This window comes from Oncorhynchus clarkii, chromosome 3 (genome assembly GCF_045791955.1).
Source record: "Oncorhynchus clarkii lewisi isolate Uvic-CL-2024 chromosome 3, UVic_Ocla_1.0, whole genome shotgun sequence".
NCBI lineage: Eukaryota > Metazoa > Chordata > Actinopteri > Salmoniformes > Salmonidae > Oncorhynchus > Oncorhynchus clarkii.
In genome coordinates, this window is record NC_092149.1 from 18,502,161 (window position 1) to 18,523,014 (window position 20,854).

The 20,854-nt window shown below is 45.2% G+C and overlaps 2 protein-coding genes across 5 annotated transcripts in view; both read right to left on the bottom strand.

Moving 5' to 3' along the window:
• Nucleotides 1-3,947: 3,947 nt before the first annotated feature.
• On the bottom strand, nt 3,948-12,589 carry LOC139390046 (zinc finger protein 675-like). 3 transcript variants are annotated; one of them, XM_071137161.1, is made up of 5 exons: nt 12,366-12,589; nt 11,078-11,243; nt 9,441-9,556; nt 9,085-9,228; nt 3,948-5,917 (listed from the first exon to the last, which is right to left on the bottom strand). In XM_071137161.1, exons 2-5 carry the CDS (start codon nt 11,223-11,225, stop codon nt 5,090-5,092), a joined length of 1,236 nt encoding a protein of 411 aa, XP_070993262.1. In that variant the 5' UTR covers nt 11,226-11,243; nt 12,366-12,589; the 3' UTR covers nt 3,948-5,089. The 3 variants fall into 3 exon arrangements, with proteins under 3 accessions (XP_070993262.1, XP_070993271.1, XP_070993278.1); XM_071137170.1 differs by having other exon boundaries at nt 12,104-12,368; XM_071137177.1 differs by having other exon boundaries at nt 11,353-12,368.
• A 78-nt stretch (nt 12,590-12,667) lies between these two features.
• Nucleotides 12,668-20,854, bottom strand: part of LOC139390021 (uncharacterized) — a 41,708-nt gene continuing 33,521 nt past the window's right edge. For both annotated transcript variants that reach the window (XM_071137130.1, XM_071137139.1), the window contains exons 3-7: nt 20,064-20,579; nt 15,492-19,766; nt 15,206-15,392; nt 14,844-15,066; nt 12,668-14,599 (exon numbers count right to left, since the gene is read on the bottom strand). In XM_071137130.1, coding sequence (XP_070993231.1) covers nt 13,178-14,599; nt 14,844-15,066; nt 15,206-15,392; nt 15,492-19,766; nt 20,064-20,579 — 6,623 coding nt within the window. In that variant the 3' untranslated portion in view covers nt 12,668-13,177. The remainder of the gene's footprint in view (nt 14,600-14,843; nt 15,067-15,205; nt 15,393-15,491; nt 19,767-20,063; nt 20,580-20,854) is intronic.

Below are 20,854 nucleotides of genomic sequence, written 5' to 3' on the forward strand. Positions count from 1 at the left end.
CAACAATGGGACAAAAACATCCGGCCCTTTACACACTTAATGACACCTACTGTCGTGGAGGGGTATTACAACAACAAATTATATGTGACTCATTAAGCAAACGCTCTTATCCAGAGTGATTTACAGGAGAAATTAGGGTTAAAAGTGCCTTGCTCAAGGGCACATTGCCAGAGTTTCACCTAGTGGGCTCAGGATTCAAACCAGCGACCGTTCAGTTACTGGACAACACTCTTAACCACTAGGCTACCTGCCTGACCTGTGAATGGAACTTTGCACTGAGTGTGAAAGTGCATACAACTACAGGGAGGACATTTAATGCCAGAACATATTTGTGTATTATTTGTGTCTATAAAATTATGATTACACATATTCTCAACCTCTTTTAAAATAAGTATGTGCCCTCTGTTTTCTGAACAAAATGCTGCAATAAAAAAGTAAAGATTATGACATGACTATGCAGTCCTGAGAAGACTATGCAGAAAGGGATTTTGTGCCTGAACGATCAATACTCTGCAGCTCCTCCTCCTCATTGTTGGAGTGTAATGAAGAGTCACTGTGATGATGAGGAGTGGTGACGTTTATCTACAAGATCTGGAAGGTGGCAACTGAACTCTCCCTCTGTGGGTTTGTTGAGTTTGCTCTGTGTGCTGCCTGAGCTGCTGCATATGCTGTCTGAGCCATTGCCTTCCCTATGTTCCTCCAGGCATTGCTGCAGAAGTTCTAGCTTTTGTGCTTGCAGAACAAATGATGGCTGCCGAAATAGCCCCCACAGTTGGTACACTGGACCAGCCGAGGGTTTGTGTTTGTGGAGCACGCCAGGTGACCAGAACTCTCGAGAGCAGGCCTGAGTAGGTTTGGGGCGGGTGTAGGGTTTCAGCAGCATGTGAGCAACGCCTTTAGGCCGGCCTGGGCCACGTTTCAAGAGGGCAGGTAGAGGATGGCAAGGCAGAGCTAAGATGTGCATGTTGACCTGGTGTCTGATGAGGAGCGTCCCTTTCTTGAATATGCGGCAACACGTTGCATGGATGACGGTGCCTTTCCTAGACATGATGGTGCAGAAGAATAGGCAGTGCAAAAGTTTCTTGGCAGAATCGGCACAGCAAGGAACCCGGGGATACCAGATCAGGCTCAATGGTCTGGAAGACAGTCTGGCTTGCCTCCAGGGATTGTGGAAAGGAGAACGAGGAGTAGCCCAGTTCTATGGCATCAGGAGAGGGGAGCTGAGGTGGAATATCCCAGGTGGGCTCAGCAGTTGTCTGGCTCAGATTTGGTTCCATGTCAATGGAGAGGTTCAGAACAGGATCCCTAAGGACCACAAGGCACTGGGCACAGAAGGACGAATGGCTAAGGGAATCTCTCCAGCCACAGTTATGGCAGTAGACCTTCTTTGGACTCAGGTCTAATGGCTCCTCAGGAGATGAAGAGGATTGTGGAGCAGTGGGATTTCCAGGTAGGTAGAACAATATATATATATATATACACTGCTCAAAAAAATAAAGGGAACACTAAAATAACACATCCTAGATCTGAATGAATGAAATATTCTTATTAAATACTTTTTCTTTACATAGTTGAATGTGCTGACAACAAAATCACACACAAATTATCAATGGAAATCAAATTTATCAACCCATGGAGGTCTGGATTTGGAGTCACACTCAAAATTAAAGTGGAAAACCACACTACAGGCTGATCCAACTTTGATGTAATGTCCTTAAAACAAGTCAAAATGAGGCTCAGTAGTGTGTGTGGCCTCCACGTGCCTGGGCATGTTCCTGATGAGGTCGCCACCTCTGGTCTCCTGAGGGATCTCCTCCCAGACCTGGACTAAAGCATCCGCCAACTCCTGGACAGTCTGTGGTGCAACGTGGCGTTGGTGGATGGAGCGAGACATGACGTCCCAGATGTGCTCAATTGGATTCAGGTCTGGGAAACGGGCGGGCCAGTCCATAGCATCAATGCCTTCCTCTTGCAGGAACTGCTGACACACTCCAGCCACATGAGTTCTAGCATTGTCTTGCATTAGGAGGAACCCAGGGCCAAGCGCACCAGCATGTGGTCTCACAAGGGGTCTGAGGATCTCATCTCGGTACCTAATGGCAGTCAGGCTACCTCTGGTGAGCACATGGAGGGCTGTGCGGCCCCCCAAAGAAATGCCACCCCACACCATGACTGACCCACCGCCAAACCGGTCATGCTGGAGGATGTTGCAGGCAGCAGAACGTTCTCCACGGCGTTTCCAGACTGTCACGTCTGTCACATGTGCTCAGTGTGAACCTGCTTTCATCTGTGAAGAGCACAGGGCGCCAGTGGCGAATTTGCCAATCTTGGTGTTCTCTGGCAAATGCCAAACGTCCTGCACGGTGTTGGGCTGTAAGCACAACCCCCACCTGTGGACGTCGGGCCCTCATACCACCCTCATGGAGTCTGTTTCTGACCGTTTGAGTAGACACATGCACATTTGTGGCCTGCTGGAGGTCATTTTGCAGGGCTCTGGCAGTGCTCCTCCTGCTCCTCCTTGCACAAAGGCGGAGGTAGCGGTCCTGCTGCAAGGGTTGTTGCCCTCCTCCACGTCTCCTGATGTACTGGCCTGTCTCCTGGTAGCGCCTCCATGCTCTGGACACTACGCTGACAGACACAGCAAACCTTCTTGCCACAGCTCGCATTGATGTGCCATCCTGGATGAGCTGCACTACCTGAGCCACTTGTGTGGGTTGTAGACTCCGTCTCATGCTACCACTAGAGTGAAAGCACTGCCAGCATTCAAAAGTGACCAAAACATCAGCCAGGAAGCATAGGAACTGAGAAGTGGTCTGTGGTCACCACCTGCAGAACCACTCCTTTATTGGGGGTGTCTTACTAATTGCCTATAATTTCCACCTGTTGTCTATTCCATTTGCACAACAGCATGTGAAATGTATTGTCAATCAGTGTTGCTTCCTAAGTGGACAGTTTGATTTCACAGAAGTGTGATTGACTTGGAGTTACATTGTGTTGTTTAAGTGTTCCCTTTATTTTTTTGGAGCAGTGTATGACAAGGACATCAAATCAGCAAAACCAAATTATGGAAAAATTGCCTAGAAATCCACAGTGCAAGAGGCTCTTAGTGGGCATTCATAAAATGTGCAAGTCCCTGGCATTAAATGAAGACAGAGGAGCGCTATGCAATAAAGATGCAAAATACCTGTAAAATCAAACCCAGGACTCCCTCTGTTTTTTGGTGGCATCTCTAAATGTATCCACCCTCAGGATGAATATGGTATTGAAAATGGGTGATTGAGAACTTTTAAAACTTGGGACCAAATTAATCAGGTGAGATTAACTGGATAAGAATGTTCAGTAAATTATAGGTTTACATTTTTAATAGCTATATAATAAGCAGTGGTTCCAATATAATAAAGACAGTAACTATCTGTGTAGGAAACTGTTTTACAAATCAGTAAGCTCACAAGATACTTTAAGCTTAGATTTGTTTTAATACAAAAAAAGCATAGGCAAAAACTCAAAGGTAAGTCATTTTACTTTAGAAACGCAATACTTATTTTAAACAGCAGAGGGTGAAGTAAACTAAATTATGTTCATCTTGCTATCGGTACAGGGCGTCTGTTGTCATCCTAATGGCTCATTGGGCAACGGCTAAAACCTTATATATCATTTATCCTTCATACTCTACAAATAGCCTGTCCACTTATTCAATTACCTGCGCTAGGTGATGGATTACGTTTGGGATTGTCCACAGAAAGATTGGCTTACCATTGGTTGACCTATGGTCAGTGATTTTTGGGGGGGCCTACTTACTACCTTTTAGAATGTTTTAATTCTGAATTTAATTGATCATCGGTCTGTGGTTACAGCTGCTGGGCAATAGCAGGTGACATCACAAAGCACAATTAATAGAAAATGGGGGGTGAATGAAGGACACATTGAAAGGCATACAGACAAATGTGTCATTCTGTAGCAGCCCTTAGGGCACCTTTATTACATATTGGCAGAGTGTCCAGGCATGTTACATGGGGAGAATGATGAAAACAAGAACATGTCCATTTAGGCCTCTGGTCATTTCGTCATCATGCCAAAATGTCAGCAAATCATTTATGGAAAGTTCATTAGAATATCTATGACATTTAAATTAAGTATAACAAATCCAAAATAAAAGGTGACAAGGTGTAGCTGGTGGCAGGATTATCTTAATTTGAGTCTATTAGTCTTCATTACAACCATTGTTTAGGATGACATGTTAAAATCCATGCATGAAACCAAAGAAGAACCATTGGGCCTAAACCAAACTAACTTAAGAGGATAAATACATTGATCTTTTTTTATACCCTGCGCATTTAATAGCAGTATAATTTAGAAGTTAATCATAATAGAAACAGCTCAGCATTACAATGCACCAGAAACCGTATATAAATAGATGCAATTTCTATGAGACGTTATGTAACTCCCAAACATTCCAATCCATGTTCACTTATCACAAGAAGCTCTCTCAAAAAGTAAATATCCCCAACAGGTTTTATAAAATGCACGGTTGTTGCATTTCATCTGCTACTACAGAACACGTACTTAGCAATATAAAAATCATAAAACAAGAAAAGCTCCATTTGTCAGACAGCATGAAAAGCATTTTACATACTGTTTTTACATTATTCTTTAGAGGTGTAACTCCATTATCATAATAATCATTTAAAGATATTAATCAAATGGAACAAACATGATGCCCAAAACTAATTATTGTTGTTCTTAGTCCAGATAAGACAGGTGTATAACAGATGGATTTAACAGCTTACATTCTTTTGGTTAGTAAGTCAGTCACTCCAAGTGTGATGTGTGCCTTGAACATCCTAACACAATCCAGAAATGGCAAATGCTGAACTATCAGTGGGACGCCTTAGCTCACCTGTTAAAAATCCTGCAAAGAATTCCTCACCTGTCTTTCTCACATTCTAAAAATACTTCAAACTTAGGATCTAAATTTCACACCCAACCTCAAACCAACAAAAACCCTCGACAAAATTCAAATTCTTAAAAATCCCTGATTCTTCGTCCCCCCAATCACTTCACAGATAATCCCCCCCTTCCCCATTCTGAATTATCTCTTGCTGCGGCCCGCTGCCTCTTGCTTCTCCTCCTCCTCCTCTGGGTGGCTGCTCTGCTGGTGGCCCTTCAGGTTGCTCTCTCGGCCAAAGCTCTTGCCACAGGTAGGGCAGGCATAACGCCCCTTGATGTGTGCCCGGTTCTTGTGGGCTTCTAGCTGCTCGGGACGGGCAAAGCTCTCCTCACACTCCTCGCAGGGATGGGCCTTACGTGGGATGTGCTTTTCCTTCTTGTGGGCGCGGAGCTGGGCCAGGGCAGGGAACGTAAGCTCACACTCAGGGCAGGGGTGTTGCTTGGGTGGAGCGGGAGCCGCTTTGGGTTTCTTCTCCTCTGCTGGGGCTTCACTGTCGTCTTCTCTGGCCTCCTCGCCTACTGCTGCTTTAGGACGGCCCCGTCTGCCACCGCCTCCTGCTTTCCCCTTGGTCTCAGCCGGAGCTGCTGCAGCCTCCTCTGCATTGTTTCCAGTCTCAGCCTCCTCTGTGCCCTCTTCCTTCTTCTTTCTCTTCTTCCCTCCGACCGTTGCGTCCTCTGCTTTAAAGGTCCGTCCGCGCTTCTTGGCGGGCGAGGCGCTGCCGTTGCAGTGCTGGTCACCGGCGTGGTTCTCCTGGTGCATTATTAGCTCAGACTCGGTCTCGAAGCCCCGGTTGCACTTCCCACAGCGGTGGGTCTTGGTAGGGTCATCTGGCTCTTCCACCTCTGCCTCTGGACGGGGGTGCTGGGCCAGGCGGTGGGTACGAAGGAAGGCAGGGCTGCGGAAGGTCTCACTGCAGTCCTTACACACAAATTGCCTCTCTGGACAGACCTGTCTCCTGTGGGTCGTCAGCTGAGGGGGGCAGAGAGTGAACAGACGTGAGTCAAGGCTGAGGGAAGAGTCCAGTGATTGACATTAACACCATGGTCCAAAAAGGTGACTGAAAACTGTGTTGTAAGGAACCACTTCACAAAATAAAATGTATTATCATCACTGGTTTTGACAATAGAAGGCTGCTGGTCTCTGATCCCATGTACTACATATTCTCTTAGTGGCCTTGAGCAAGGCACATAACCCCCACAAAGTAAAATACTGCACTGATATAAAAGGCTACTGTATAAAACATGGTCCGTCAACCCTCCATCTGGAGAGCTACTGGGTGTGCAAGCTAATGATCCAACCCTGGTCAAACACACCAGTCAAGGTCCTGTTGAGCAGCTGATGTTTTACAATGTGGTGTGTTCAAACAGGGCTGGAGCAAAAGCCTGCACTATCAAGTAGCTCTCCAGGAGGATAGTTGGCCACCCTGCAACATTACAATTACAACCAAATACTTGTTGTTATCTTTATAAAATAATTCCCTCACTCAATGTACCAGGGATCAAATGGCGGGAGAGGTGGGAGAAGTAGCTAACTAAGATGTTTAACTATTTTTAAGGTTAAAATATTCAGTGTTCTGGGGAGATGTTGACAGCAAAGGAGTTACTCGTCAATTAGGCTATTCTAAAAACATGTTTTTTTTTTTACACTGTCAGTATTTCATGGCCAGTATTGAATAGAGGAGAATCCCTTCCAATTTTGAGCTCGAGACAGTATTACAACCGGAGTAGGCAGCATTGGTTTCATGCACTGCGCACCCGTATCAACTGAACTGTCGGCCATTTGCAGTTATACAAGAATGGCAGTGGAGTTATTTTAGGACATTGAACATTGATACATGCTAATAGCTAAATAGTTAGCAAGTGAGAACCAGCCAAACTAAACAATGTTTTGAATTGGCAATTAGTTTGTTGTATGTCATTTTATCCGCTGCGCAAATGTCTCTAAGGCAACAGCCCACTGACACACACGCAGGCGATGTACGCACCATGAATTTTCCAGGATTTTCATTGCTGACCAAAAATTTGCTATAACTGGGCAAATAACTCAATAAGTAGCCACTTTGAGCTAAAAAAAAAACGCATCTCGCGACTGCATGATTGAAAGACCCCTCATATCCGTCAACACAGGACTACAATAATTATGCTCCGATGCACTCTGCATAGATTGGGAGGACAGTGAACACCACATCACATCCGGAGGACACCTTTATCCAAGTCTGATCAGAGTAGTCTAACAGTGATTTTTTTACTTGTCCATTTGAACAATTTAACTCTATAATCTGCTTGATTGAAGAAAAAAAAAATATTGCCCTGGGCAAGTGTCAATGTAGCCTGGGTGGCAGGCAGCCTAGCAGTTAGAGTGTTGGGCCAGTAAGTAAAAGGTTGCCGATTCAAATACCCGAGCAGACAAGGTGAAAACTGACAATATGCCCTTGAGCAAGGCAATTAACCCTTATTTACTCCAGGGGCTCTGTACTATGGCTGACACTGTAAAACAACACATTTCACTGCACCTATCCGTTGCATCTGACAATAAAACACTATGCTCAAAAAAATAAAGGGAACACTTAAACAACACAATGTAACTCCAAGTCAATCACACTTCTGTGAAATCAAACTGTCCACTTAGGAAGCAACACTGATTGACAATACATTTCACATGCTGTTGTGCAAATGGAATAGACAACAGGTGGAAATTATAGGCAATTAGCAAGACACCCCCAATAAAGGAGTGGTTCTGCAGGTGGGGACCACAGACCACTTCTCAGTTCCTATGCTTCCTGGCTGATGTTTTGGTCACTGTTGAATGCTGGCGGTGCCTTCACTCTAGTGGTAGCATGAGACGGAGTCTACAACCCACACAAGTGACTCAGGTAGTGCAGCTCATCCAGGATGGCACATCAATGCGAGCTGTGGCAAGAAGGTTTGCTGTGTCTGTCAGCATAGTGTCCAGAGCATGGAGGCGTTACCAGGAGACAGGCCAGTACATCAGGAGACGTGGAGGAGGCCGTAGGAGGGCAACAACCCAGCAGCAGGACCGCTACCTCCGCCTTTGTGCAAGGAGGAGCAGGAGGAGCACTGCCAGAGCCCTGCAAAATGACCTCCAGCAGGCCACAAATGTGCATGTGTCTGCTCAAACGGTCAGAAACAGACTCCATGAGGGTGGTATGAGGGCCCGACGTCCACATGTGGGGGTTGTGCTTACAGCCCAACACCGTGCAGGACGTTTGGCATTTGCCAGAGAACACCAAGATTGGCAAATTCACCACTGGCGCCCTGTGCTCTTCACAGATGAAAGCAAGTTCACACTGAGCATGTGACAGACGTGACAGTCTGGAGACGCCGTGGAGAACGTTCTGCTGCCTGCAACATCCTCCAGCATGACCGGTTTGGCAGTGGGTCAGTCATGGTGTGGGGTGGCATTTCTTTGGGGGGCCGCACAGCCCTCAATGTGTTCGCCAGAGGTAGCCTGACTGCCGTTAGGTACCGAGATGAGATCCTCAGACCCCTTGTGAGACCATATGCTGGTGCGGTTGGCCCTGGGTTCCTCCTAATGCAAGACAATGCTAGACCTCATGTGGCTGGAGTGTGTCAGCAGTTCATGCAAGAGGAAGGCATTGATGCTATGGACTGGCCCACCCGTTCCCCAGACCCGAATCCAATTGAGCACATCTGGGACATCATGTCTCGCTCCATCCACCAACGCCACGTTGCACCACAGACTGTCCAGGAGTTGGCGGATGCTTTAGTCCAGGTCTGGGAGGAGATCCCTCAGGAGACCAGAGGTGGCGACCTCATCAGGAGCATGCCCAGGCACGTGGAGGCCACACACACTACTGAGCCTCATTTTGATTTGTTTTAAGGACATTACATCAAAGTTGGATCAGCCTGTAGTGTGGTATTCCACTTTAATTTTGAGTGTGACTCCAAATCCAGACCTCCATGGGTTGATAAATTTGATTTCCATTGATAATGTGTGTGTGATTTTGTTGTCAGCACATTGAACTATGTAAAGAAAAAAGTATTTAATAATAATATTTCATTCATTCAGATCTAGGATGTGTTATTTTAGTGTTCCCTTTATTTTTTTGAGCAGTGTATATTAGTTCAGAACCTGTGTCACTGTTCTGCACTCACCTCAGAGAAGGTGCGGAAGCTCTCCTGGCAGTGGGGACACTTGAAGGGCTTGTCCTCCTTGTTGTGTGAGCCCTGGTGCTGGGTCAGCTCCTCCGAGGACGGAAAGGTACGGTCACACACATAGCAGGTGAACAGAGTATCTCCCTGGAAAAAAAATAGACAATTAATGAATGCGTTTGGTAAATTGGGGGGGGGGGGGGGCAAATTCCCACAGGTCTAGTCTGGAAATGAGTATTGTTATGTTGGTCTGAAGCTTTTAATATGACAGAAGACTGTTTAAGGTAAAAACAGGGATTCCATAGGTAATACCTTCTAGAAAGTGTTTTGATTGTTAGGCAGGTTGTGTAGCAGCATACCTGCTGGAGCTGCTGCTTGTACTCCTCACGATGGCTCTTCTTCATGTGCCTCTCCTTGGCTTTGGAGTTACAGAAGGTGATGAAGCACTGGAAACACTGCAGGTTCTCATGCTGATCTGTGAGAAGAGGGGGTCAGCGATATGACAGCTGAAAATGCATTGCCTTGCCTACCTACCAGATTGATGTCATTCAAACCGGTGATTGGCAAGCAAATAACTGAAGGTCTCAGTAATGAACAAACATTTAGCATCTCCTGTCTTCTAAGCATACAAGCCACTGATGTAGATGTTCCAAAGGTCTGCATGAAAATAAAGTCCAGCAAATCCATGTAATATCACAAAAGCACAATTTATCTTAGGTCTAAAGAAACATGATATGAAGAAAATCTAGTCTAGTTCTGAAGAACAGTATAGCATACTCAGTTGTGCTTCTTTTAGGCCCTGATCTGGCTATGCCATATGGCTGTGGGCTACACTAGTTAATTTAGCAGACAAAACTGGCTTAGAATTCCATGGCATTATTTTATAGTATGAAGAATACAATTGAACATAGCTGAATAAAATAGAAAGGATATTACACACTGCGTATTTATGCCAGTTATGCTCTACACCAGTTGTAAAGCGGATTAATGTGCTTAATTTTAAGCAGTTATTTGGCCACTTTAGTTGTGATACAAACCTTATCAAAACATTGAGGCCTATGGGGTAGGCTACATGAAGTTTGTGACTGATTTGAAAAAGTTGCAAAAAAAGCATGCACTGTTTGTCTTAACCTGGGTATCATTCACAAGTGATTATATTATTCACAAGTGATATGCTAATATTGTCACCCATCACACTATTCTTGATTTAATCTAGTCTTTATTAAATATACTAAATAATGTGTGAAATTTGTTTTGAATTAGAATGGACCATTATCATGCACCTGTCAAGACAGGGGCAGCTGAGGAAAAAAAAACATGTCATCTAGGCACTTAAATAGCAAACGGAGAATGCTTTTCCCGTGGTTCATTTTCATGCCTGCCATGTAGGCTTTATTCCTGTTGTAAAGCAAAGCAATGTGCTAAATATTAGTAAAGTTGAGAAATAAATATAGTAGGCCTAGCATATAGAAAGCTGATGGGATCCTCTTTTTAACAGAGACCATCACTCTTGTTTTCTCACACAATTGCATAGCCTATAGAAATGTTGCGCAACATGAGCTCTCATGAAGAGTTTGATTTGATTTTCGATAACATTTGCATGGATGTCAGAGTGATAAGAGGGACAATAGAGTGCAGAGTACCATGCAGTTAGGTTTGGTTGGCTACTAATGACCATCAGAGCTTGGAGAAGCCTAATTACCTTGACTAAATGGTCACATGGAATTTGACTGCAGTCATGACTCGTGACAGCCGGTGTGTCGGTAATACGGTCACCGTAACAGCCCTATCTGTGAGTCATTACAAAAACTAAACAGTAGAGTAACTGACACCCAATGTGTGCATGTTTTAAAGTCTTTGTATAATCTGTAATTTGTTGTACCCCATAACATATGTTATCATTGTCTGTTTGCATACATCTTGTAAGTATACTGACTTTTCTGCCATAAAAACACTTATTTTAACTTTTTTTTTTTAAAACTGCCACCCAACTCACATGGTTGAATGGTGGGTGGAGGTGGTGCTTTGAAGGAGGCAATGGGTTTGTAGTGTTCTGCTGGTTTCTCAGTGGTCAGTTCTGCAGGGGGATCTGGTGGCCCCTTCCCCATCACTATTTCCTCTATATTCAGTATGTCTGAGTCCATCGTGGAAGACTGGATGTCCTTGAAAAGTTTAAACATAAGGATGGTAGAGTTAACCCAACCAGTGAGGTAAATTAATATGTAATGTAGCCAGATGTGCTTTAATATAGCTAATAATAGTTATCCTCACATTGCAAGCTAGATAACACAAGTTAAGACAGACATTTACAATAACTAAGTATTGTGCACAGGCGTATCTCAATTAAATCCCCCTTATTTGGACTGAACAGGAAACGGGTTCACTGACTTTATGGCTGGCCAGCTAACGTTAGCTGGCTAGATAAAAACTTAGTTCGCAACTAACATCGCGTTAACTAGTTAACTACATAGCCAGCTGTTAGCTAACGTTAATGAACTACAGCTAGCTAAGTTCCCGCAACGAATTTATTTGTTAGCATTAAAATTTGTTTGCAATAAAGGTAAGCACAAGATAACGTTAAAACATGCACAGCTAGCAGCTAAAGGCGCTAACGTTAGCTGAAATAGGCTCCCAAACCAACAAGGCCCTAAAGTTAGCTAGCGGTGATGATGCCCGTATCAGCTAACGGTAGCAAGCTACTGCAAGTCGGTCACTGGAAGGATTGCGAGATTCCCCAGAAACAACTTATTTTCACGAAGTGAAGCAACGTTAGTTATACTTTGGCTAGATGTATACAGTATGCCAATGACGATAGACATGTTACATTTATACTAAGTGAAGTTAGTTGTCTAAATATGACTTGGCGAAACTCCTGTTAGACAAACGTTAGCTAAAGGCTACACCGACACGCCTGATCGCCAAACCGATATTTCCGTTAAGACTTTTTTTTTTTTTTTAACAATTGGTTAGGGGTCCGTTTTAGGTTCTTGCTAAACGGTTTAACAGTCAACGGTGTATTTACCTTAGTCTTATACCTCAATGGTTTGCTGAGCTAACACCAAGTTCGAATTACAACCTAGCTAGCTACATTAGCTGGCAGGCTAACAATTCAAACGGAGAAATAACAATTAAGCATATTACGGACACGTTTAGTTCACGGAAACCAACTGCCCCACCATAACGATATGGTAAATATGTAGGCGTAAGTCTTAAACGATATTAGCGAACTAACTTTACAGCTAAACATGAATTGTACACAAGCGAACATGCCGTTAGCCACCTACCTCAAACCGCTTCCAGTACAGTGAAGTTAATGTGGAAATTGAATTGACCCGTGTCACGTGACAAGGGCAATATTTTTGAGTCTTCAACAAAAAAAATCAATTTTGAATGAGTCTCTGCTCTTTTCCCCTAACAACCTGAGCAAATGCAGACACGTGTTTGTCTGTGCTTGGGTGCGGTTGATTTGGTAAATCGAATTAATTTGCTGTTTGTAGCTAAAGACTAGATGAATAACTCCGGTGAATTATGTACCTTGAGACTAGCAGGTAGCAGCAGGCAGACCAATACAATTCACAACCCAAACTGTTAGAAAACGTACATGTATTTGCTCCAACAGTATTAAATAACATTTAATTTACAAAGAACGCCAAAAACACATGCAAAAGCTTATTGGCATGTAAACAACAAAACAAGGTTCAGAAGGGAAAAAAAGGCAGCACTTTTTTTAAAATGAGAATTACAAAAACATCTTCAAATGTATTTTCACTTGGTTTCAGAGACATTGACTTTATGGTTATCATTAATTCTCTATTCACATTTTCTTTTGTAGGTAATTTCATACAACAAAAGCCATTGCATACATCAAGATTACATTTACACAGTAGGCTAAAAAGTGACCCAAGTTCTTAATTTCCTGCACAGGACTAAAGCTGACACTGAAAAGAGAGAAGCACTCAAAACTATGGTGTAGGGGGAGAAATTATGAAATCAGAGCTTCTAACCTAAAATTTAAAAAAAAACATTTAAAAAAGCTAAACATAGCATTAAATAAAACATGCACCAATTAAAAAGAAAAACAGAAATCTTATCAGCTTCAAAAACTCCCTTGACTGTGGAAATTCAAGAAGCAGTTGTGGTTACGAGAGATACAGAGAAACACACAACACTTGAGGCATCGTACGCGAGACATTCGCTCACAGCCTCCGAAGCGGCACCTGCCACCTTCTCCCTCCCCAAGCTGCTCCGGCCAGTGGCCCGAACCGTCGTACCGCGTGGCCACGTCAGGGAGAGGACTATCCTGTAACAGGCCAGGATCTGGGGCTGTGCTCGGGGAGTGTAATTTCTGAGGGGGGTGCGGAGGGGCTGCGTCCTGGGTGTCTGAGCCACTGGAGAGGATCAAGGCCTTGGAGACTTCCAGCCTGAATGCCATGAGGTTCAGAGGCTCAGGCAGAGGAACATGATCCTGCCTGTACTGCATCCATGAGTTTACCAGAGCCAGATCTGTAAGGTACCACAGAACAGCCTGTGGCCAGCTAGATGGTGCTGAGGCTGAGAGTGGGGAATGGTAGAGATTCAGTAAGTCTCTATTGAGGCTGGCTGCTTTTTGAGCCTTCTCGAAGCTGTCGACGAGCGATGCCATGTTCTGCTGGGCCTTCCCTACAGTAGAGAGGATGAAGCCGAGATGGTACCTGTGTAGCATCAGCCGCCCGTCAGAGCTAACAAACTCATCACCCATCTGTCCTTTGGCCCCTCCCACCTTGCCCGCACCATGCACCCCAGACCCAAGGAGGTGCTCCAACATGGCAGGGGTAGAGAGCTCCTGCTTGCAGAGATACACCATCCCATCTCTGGGCACCATTTTCTCAACTGTGGTCTCTTTGTTGGAGAGATCCAGACTAAGGTTGAAATCTAGGATCAGACCGTCAGATCTAACTAAGACAGTGCTGTGCAAGGAGGGCCGCTTGTTGTTGACCGCTCTACACGTCAAAGGGAGAGGGTATTGATCGACTCCATGGTCACCCTCTCTTCTCAGCATCAGGTATCTGGCCCGAACGTGGTCCATTAACGGTCTAACCCGCCAAAGGGGGTCAGTTTTAAAACTAAAACAGTCCTGGCTGGATGGTACGTCCCCACACCTCTGCCAAATGCTGTGAGGGATTGTGGATGTCTGTGTTGTGGATTTTGCAGACACAGACTTGGAGCAAAGAGCTTGTATTTGACTGTGGCCGCGTGTAAGTGTGTGGCCGCTGCCATCCAGTTCACCTCTAGTTGTGCCAACTGTAGGATTAGCTGGGGTGTGTAAAGCTCGGAGTGGGTTGCGTGTGGTGTCTCCCTCCTTAGGCCTGTCTGGATTACCACTGGGTCCAGCTTCCTGGGTGTCCATGGGATCCCCTGCTGGCGCTGGAGATGCCAGTTGCAGTTTGCAGGAGAGTTGGGAGAAGCGGGAGGCAGACATGGTGTCAGCAACCAGAGGCACCCTGGTGAAGTCCTGCCAGTACAGCTTGAGACTGGGGAACTACGAGAGGAGAAAGGGAGAACGGCATTGAAGACAATGTTAGTTTATGCAGCATTAGAAAGTATGCGCATAAGAATGACTGTAGACATTCAAAAGTGCAGAGATTAGCATGAGTTTGACCCACTAGGCCCAACTAATTTGTTCTTTACATGTCCCATTCAGTGTAGTAAGGATGAAGATGCAATAAAACTAGCCGCCATAGGGATAAGATTCAGGTTATACGCCAATACTTTCATTTATATACCTTCAATGTTCCCATGGCAATGTGGATTCCGACAAACTGGGCTACCTCTTTTGCTGTCACTGGGTTCGATAGATGGGACACTTTATTTGTGCACCGGGCAATCTCAGACCAAGCATCCCAACCAAAATACTTGGAGAAGTAATCAATTGGTTTCCTGTAGCCAGTCCCTGTCTGGGACCCTCCCATAGATCCTAAATGAGCCTGGCTTTCTGTGGTTGGCAAGCTGAGAGAGCACAACAATTTACATCAAAACTGACATGACATGCCCTTAAGGATACATACAGTACATGACAAAGTAGAAACATTAGAATTAAATTGTACAGTGTATTTATGATGAGTAAAAGGCAAATTACAATACTTACTTGTATGGTATATAATTTGAATGCAGTGAGGCATGGCTTTGGCTGTCATGGTAACAGGCCATAACTACAGCCTCAGGGTCAGGCTGCGGGTCAGAACATTCAACAACTTCGGACTCCACTTCGTCAGAATTCTGAAGTAGGAAATCAACAAGATCCTCTGTTTCTTGATGCTCAAAGTCCAGCTCATCTGTAAAAAAGAAACAGCACTTAGATAGTTACATCCATCTTCACTATTGCTTATGAAAAGGTACATTGCTACAACACATGACTCATGTTGAGATCTTACCTTCTCCATACTCATTCATCTCAGATCCAAACTTTGCTGTGCTCCTGTTCACCTCATACTCCTCTACTGCAGGGTTGGTAGTGGATAGAGTCTCCACTGGATGGTCGAGTCTGGCCTCTCCAGGCTCCACCAGCGCTGGTACCCCCTGCTCACTTTGAGATGGTTCCTCCAGAAGCTCCCGCTCCTCCTTCACTGGGTAGAATATGCACTGCCTGGTACTGCTCTGCTCCACATTCAATTGGGATTGACCTTGACTAACCTGGGGATCATTCAAAACCAGGTTGTTTTCCTGCTTCACGAGATACATCCTGACCCCCCTCTGCTCCACTGTGTGTCTGGCACGAGAGGTGTGTGGCAAGGGAACCAAATCGGAGGTGTTCTCCTCCACCTTGACCTCCTGACCTCTCAAGTCTGCCATGAGCACCACTCCATTCTCCCCCACTGCTGCCTCGCTCTGCCTTGAGGTGAGGAACCTCTCCAGTATGATGCCTGGGGATTGGCCAGTGTCCCTGTCGTCCTGGTCCCCTGCTACTTCCTTCATCACCATCCCATCTTCGGTCTTCAACACCTCCACTACACTGGTGGTGACTGACTCTAGCTCAAACACTACCTGGTCCTCAGGGTCCTCCTCAAGCGGTGAGATGCAGGATCCAGATGGACATGGAGCTGTTAGCATGTTTTGCTCAGAGATAGATCTGATCTCGGTCTGTAAACTGATGGGAGATGACTGACCAGGATGGAGAGTAGTGACGTCTGCTTCATCCTTGATTTCAGTATCATTATTGAGTGAATACAGCTGGTAGACTACCTGACATTCATCCGTTTCTTTCTCTGGTTCCATTTCTCTCATGCCCTCTCCTCCTAGACCCTTCCTTGTGGCTGAACCTCTCCTCCCACGCCCAACTCCTCTTTTCCTGCCCCTGGTGTAATTCTTTCTTCCCACTCCCCTCTTTTCCACTTCTCTCCTCTGCACCATAATCTCCTCCTCTTCTTGCTTGATCTCCAGTGGGTCAGAGGGGCAGGATTCAGTCTGTACATTTTGTGTTGTTACAGTCCTATTCACATTTCCAATCTGAGATTTTGCAGGTAGTGCATGAGTGCGGTTGTTTTCATGAAGGCTGGATCCCTCATTTGGTGAACTGTCTTCATGAGGTGAGCTCTGGTGTTCCCCCTCATTTTGGTCCCCATCCCCAACAGTTACCAAATCCACCTCAAGTAGTAACTCCTTTTTAATTTCATCCTCAATAGGCCCTAGGTTCTCAAATCCAGAAACGGTAGGTATGAGAGCATCAGCAGTGTCATTCATATTGCCCTGACTCTCTGACTTAGTGTCCTCCGTTTGGTGACAGCTGTGGAGGGGGGCTATGGGTGTGAGGTGAGGAGGCGAAAGATTCTCGAATAGAAGGGGTTGGACCTTGTCAGATTTGGCCAGATAAGGGAATTTAACTTGTGGAGGGGTGCAAGATTGATTTGAATTTGGGACCATATGAGAAAATGATTCCATCCCCTCTGCAATTTTATCCATGTTCTTCTCCCTTCCCTTCTGTCCACCTTCAACAAGCGCAGCAGCCAGAGGCAGAGAGGGGGAAGGGTTTAGGGTTGGGAAAGAGACTCGCTCCCCTCTTTCTCCCAACCCTACCTCTCTCATCTCCACCTCCATATCCCAGTCAGATGCTACCTGCATTCCAAATGTGTTTTGACTCAATGAATTTTCAATTACCTCTTCTGTCACTTTTAGTGGAGACTGGCCTAGATCTGACCTAGAAACGCCCTCAAAGATGTTGCCGTTAGTGTAGGTGAGACCAGGGCTCTCCACTGCATGCAGGGCTGCCTTGTGCTCCTGGAGGGACGAGACGTCAGAGAACCTCTCACCACAGTCCTTACATTCAAGGGCTCGCCGGGAATGAGAGCCACTGATGATCCCCTCTGTCTCCACTTTTTGGGCTGTACGTTTCCTGCTGGTCTTTGGCTTGGTCAGAGATGTGTCAGAAGAATGAGACGTAGTCTTTAAAGGAGCCAACACAGAGAGTGCTGTGTGGTTCTTTTTGGGTCTCCCCACTTTTTTTTCCCCTCCAGCAGCTAGCATTTTTAGTTGTTTGCTTTTTGGCCCTTTCTTCTTATGGATGGGATGGGTGTCTTGGTGGAGATCTGTTTGACCTTGGGGGGCTTTTGAGGCATCTAATTTGTAAACTTTCAATTGGGGCTGTTTGTGACCCTTCAGTAGGAGTAGGGACTGTTGCTTTATTTTAGGGTTGGGCATATCTTCTGATATTGGGCTTGCTTCCACATTCGGTTTCTTTTTCTTTCTCCCCGTTTTTGACATCTTTTGCCCCTTTGTTTTCTTAGGCTGGTCCTCCTGCGCCATCGTCTGCTGCTTTTTCTTTTTTGGCTTGGGTGGAGCGATCACCTCTTGCTCGCTAATCGGCTCAGCGCTAATCTGCTCAAAAGTCTCACTAATTACATATTGTTGCTTTTTTACTTTCTTCTTCCTCGGCTTCACTTGATGCACCTGCTCATCTACCTGCAAGACTTGCTGCACATGTGGTTCACACAATATGGATGGGGATTTGATTTTTGACTTGGAAATATCATTTTTCTTCTTGACCTTTTTTTCTTTACCAACCTTTAAGGACAATTTCTTTTCAGGTAGAGTTGTGAGAGACATTTGGTTCATATCCTGAATCTGGTCTCCTTTCTGAAGCAGCTTAGATGGTTGTGGAAGCTTCTTCTGGTTTTTAGGCTTTTCTTTAGGACCAAACTTCACGACAAGATGAGCTTTCTTTGCTCTTGGTTGTTTGGCAGGCTTCTCTTTCAACTCAACCGTCTGCTGTTGCATATTTCCTTGCACTATAGAGTTATTTGGCTGCTTTCTCTTCCTCACTTTTACAAATTCTTGTACTGACATCAAATGCACAGGCAGTTGTGAACTCTGTGGTGCCTTTGTCTCGGACGGCGGAGGGAATATTTCTGACGTCTGCATGCGAGGCATCTCTCTGCTGTTCAGTGCGTTGTTAGAAACAGACTTATCTATCAGTGTCTGCAACTGCTCTTGTGCCGTCTGTTTCTTTCCTTCATAAGGCTTTTCCAAAATGTGCTGCTGGTCATTCTCTGTGTTTTCTAGAAGAGGTTTCTCAACTGATCTTCGCTGTCCTATTCCCGTCTGTTGTGTCTGTCCAATACTGGAATAGATCTGCTCTAACTGTAATGTCTCCATCTGTGTGGCTGTCTCTCCTACCTGGCTTGTTTGTCCAGGAGGAGTTTGTGCAAACTTAACTGTTGATACCAATGAGGAAGTGGAGAGTTCTTCCTGCGGGTCAGTTTTTAATGGCGTCAGCTTTAACTCCACTGTTGGAAACATGTCTGTCCCGTCACTCATACCCTCCTGAACCCTTTGATTCTGTCCAGAAGTCTGTTTAAGTAGAAATGTTGGTAGTGAGGAAGCAGACATTGTTGATTGTTGATCAGTTTGAGTCTGTTCCAATTCCAGAGTTGGTAACAGTGAAGGAGTGACTTCCAACACAACAGTTTGACTTTGTTCAGCCATTTCCCTGGGCTCAACTGTTTCACTGTGACAGAACACCTGTTCCACTGATACAGTCTGAATCATAGTGTTCTCTTCTTCAACGGTCTGACCAGTCTGTCCAAGTAACTGCTGAGGAATCATCTCTCCTTCGTGTGTTTGTGTTAATCCAGCATGCTCAGCTGGCACAGCGTATGCAACTTCCTGTGTGTGTGAAAGTAATGGGGTCTCCATTTGTCCATCTGATATTACAGGTTCCAATGTAATAATTGGTTCCAGCGATTCACATTGTGGCTTTGCCTGTTCCAATCCCATCAACTTAGTCTCTCCACCCCCAATCTTTTTCAGCTCTATAAACTGTGGTTGAGTAAAACAGAGTTGCAAATGCTCTCTCTTTCCCTGTAACCGCTGTAGATCCAATGATTGACCGTGTGGCGGCACCTGTCCCAGTATCACCACCTGGTTCACTTTGCGCACGTTCCCCAAAGACTCTATTAGTTTCCGGATTTGTTCAGTGTCTATGTTTTCCACCTGCTGGAAGGGCCCAAGGGGTTCCATGTGGAGAAAGGTTGGCTGGCCCATAGGAACCTGGGTTATGATGGGCTGACCTAGCTTCACCTGTTGGCCAGCTAGTGTGGTGCTGCTGGATGCTGTAACACACAGGTTGTGCTTGTGTTTCATGTGATGCAGCCGTGTCTTGGCAGTCTTGAAGGTTGCCTTGCACACGGAGCAGGAAAATTTTACCACTGCAGTGCCTAGATACAAAGAATAAAGTTTACATCTTGGTGTAAAAGGTTTGGTTCTGCATAGAATTACTAGCTTAATCACTGTACAGCACTAGCTTAATCACTGTACATCACTAGCTTAATCACTGTACATCACTAGCTTAATCACTGTACATCACTAGCTTAATCACTGTACATCACTAGCTTAATCACTGTATAGTGTATATCACTAGCTTAATCACTGTATATCACTAGCATTTCACTGCACATCCCATTATAGCACAGTAGTTGTATGGCATGAAAACAAACATGTTTTTCAGTACTCACCACTATTATTCTTTAGCTGTGCCTTCATTGGTGGTGTGATCCCTCCAACTTCTTTCATTCCTTCCAGCGAATGCGCTAGTGCGTGTTTCTGGAGGGCCTTGGACATGCTAAACCTCTTGCCACACTCCTTACACGCATAGGGCCTCTCCCCTGTGTGTGTGCGGCGGTGATACTTCAGTAAGGTGAGTGTCTTGCAGGGTTTTCCACAGTCTGCGCAGGTGTATCCGTACAGGCCGAAGTGAAGCTTCTTATGGAGGGTGAGCTCAGAGGAACGGCTGAAGGCCTCACCACAGATGGGGCACTTGAAGGGTGTCTTTTCCGTGTGTGCACGCTGATGAAGCATGAGGTCACTGGAGTTAGTGAATTGGCGGTCACAGACGTAGCAGGCAAACAGGGCATCCCCCAGCATGCATTGCTCATATTCTGCCGGGTGACTCTGCTTGAGGTGGCGCTCTTTGCTCTTGTGGTCGCTGAAGATGATGTGACACTCCAGGCACTGCAGAGAGATCTGGGAAGCTGGGGGGAGGGAGAAGGGATTAGAGGACAGAACACTTGTATCCCAGCTTCAAACCTATATTAACACACAATGGAGGTTACTATAAGAGCAAAAAAAAATGAATGAACTGTCGTAATAGCTTAAAACTGCTTATGAAAGAACTACAAATAAATAGCCTAAAAACACTACAGGGGAAATTATGAGATGTCTGCAATACTAAAGCCTTGAAAGATAAATACAAAAATGTATTACATGGTAACCAGTCATGTCAGACTATCAGAGAAGAAGTTCAATA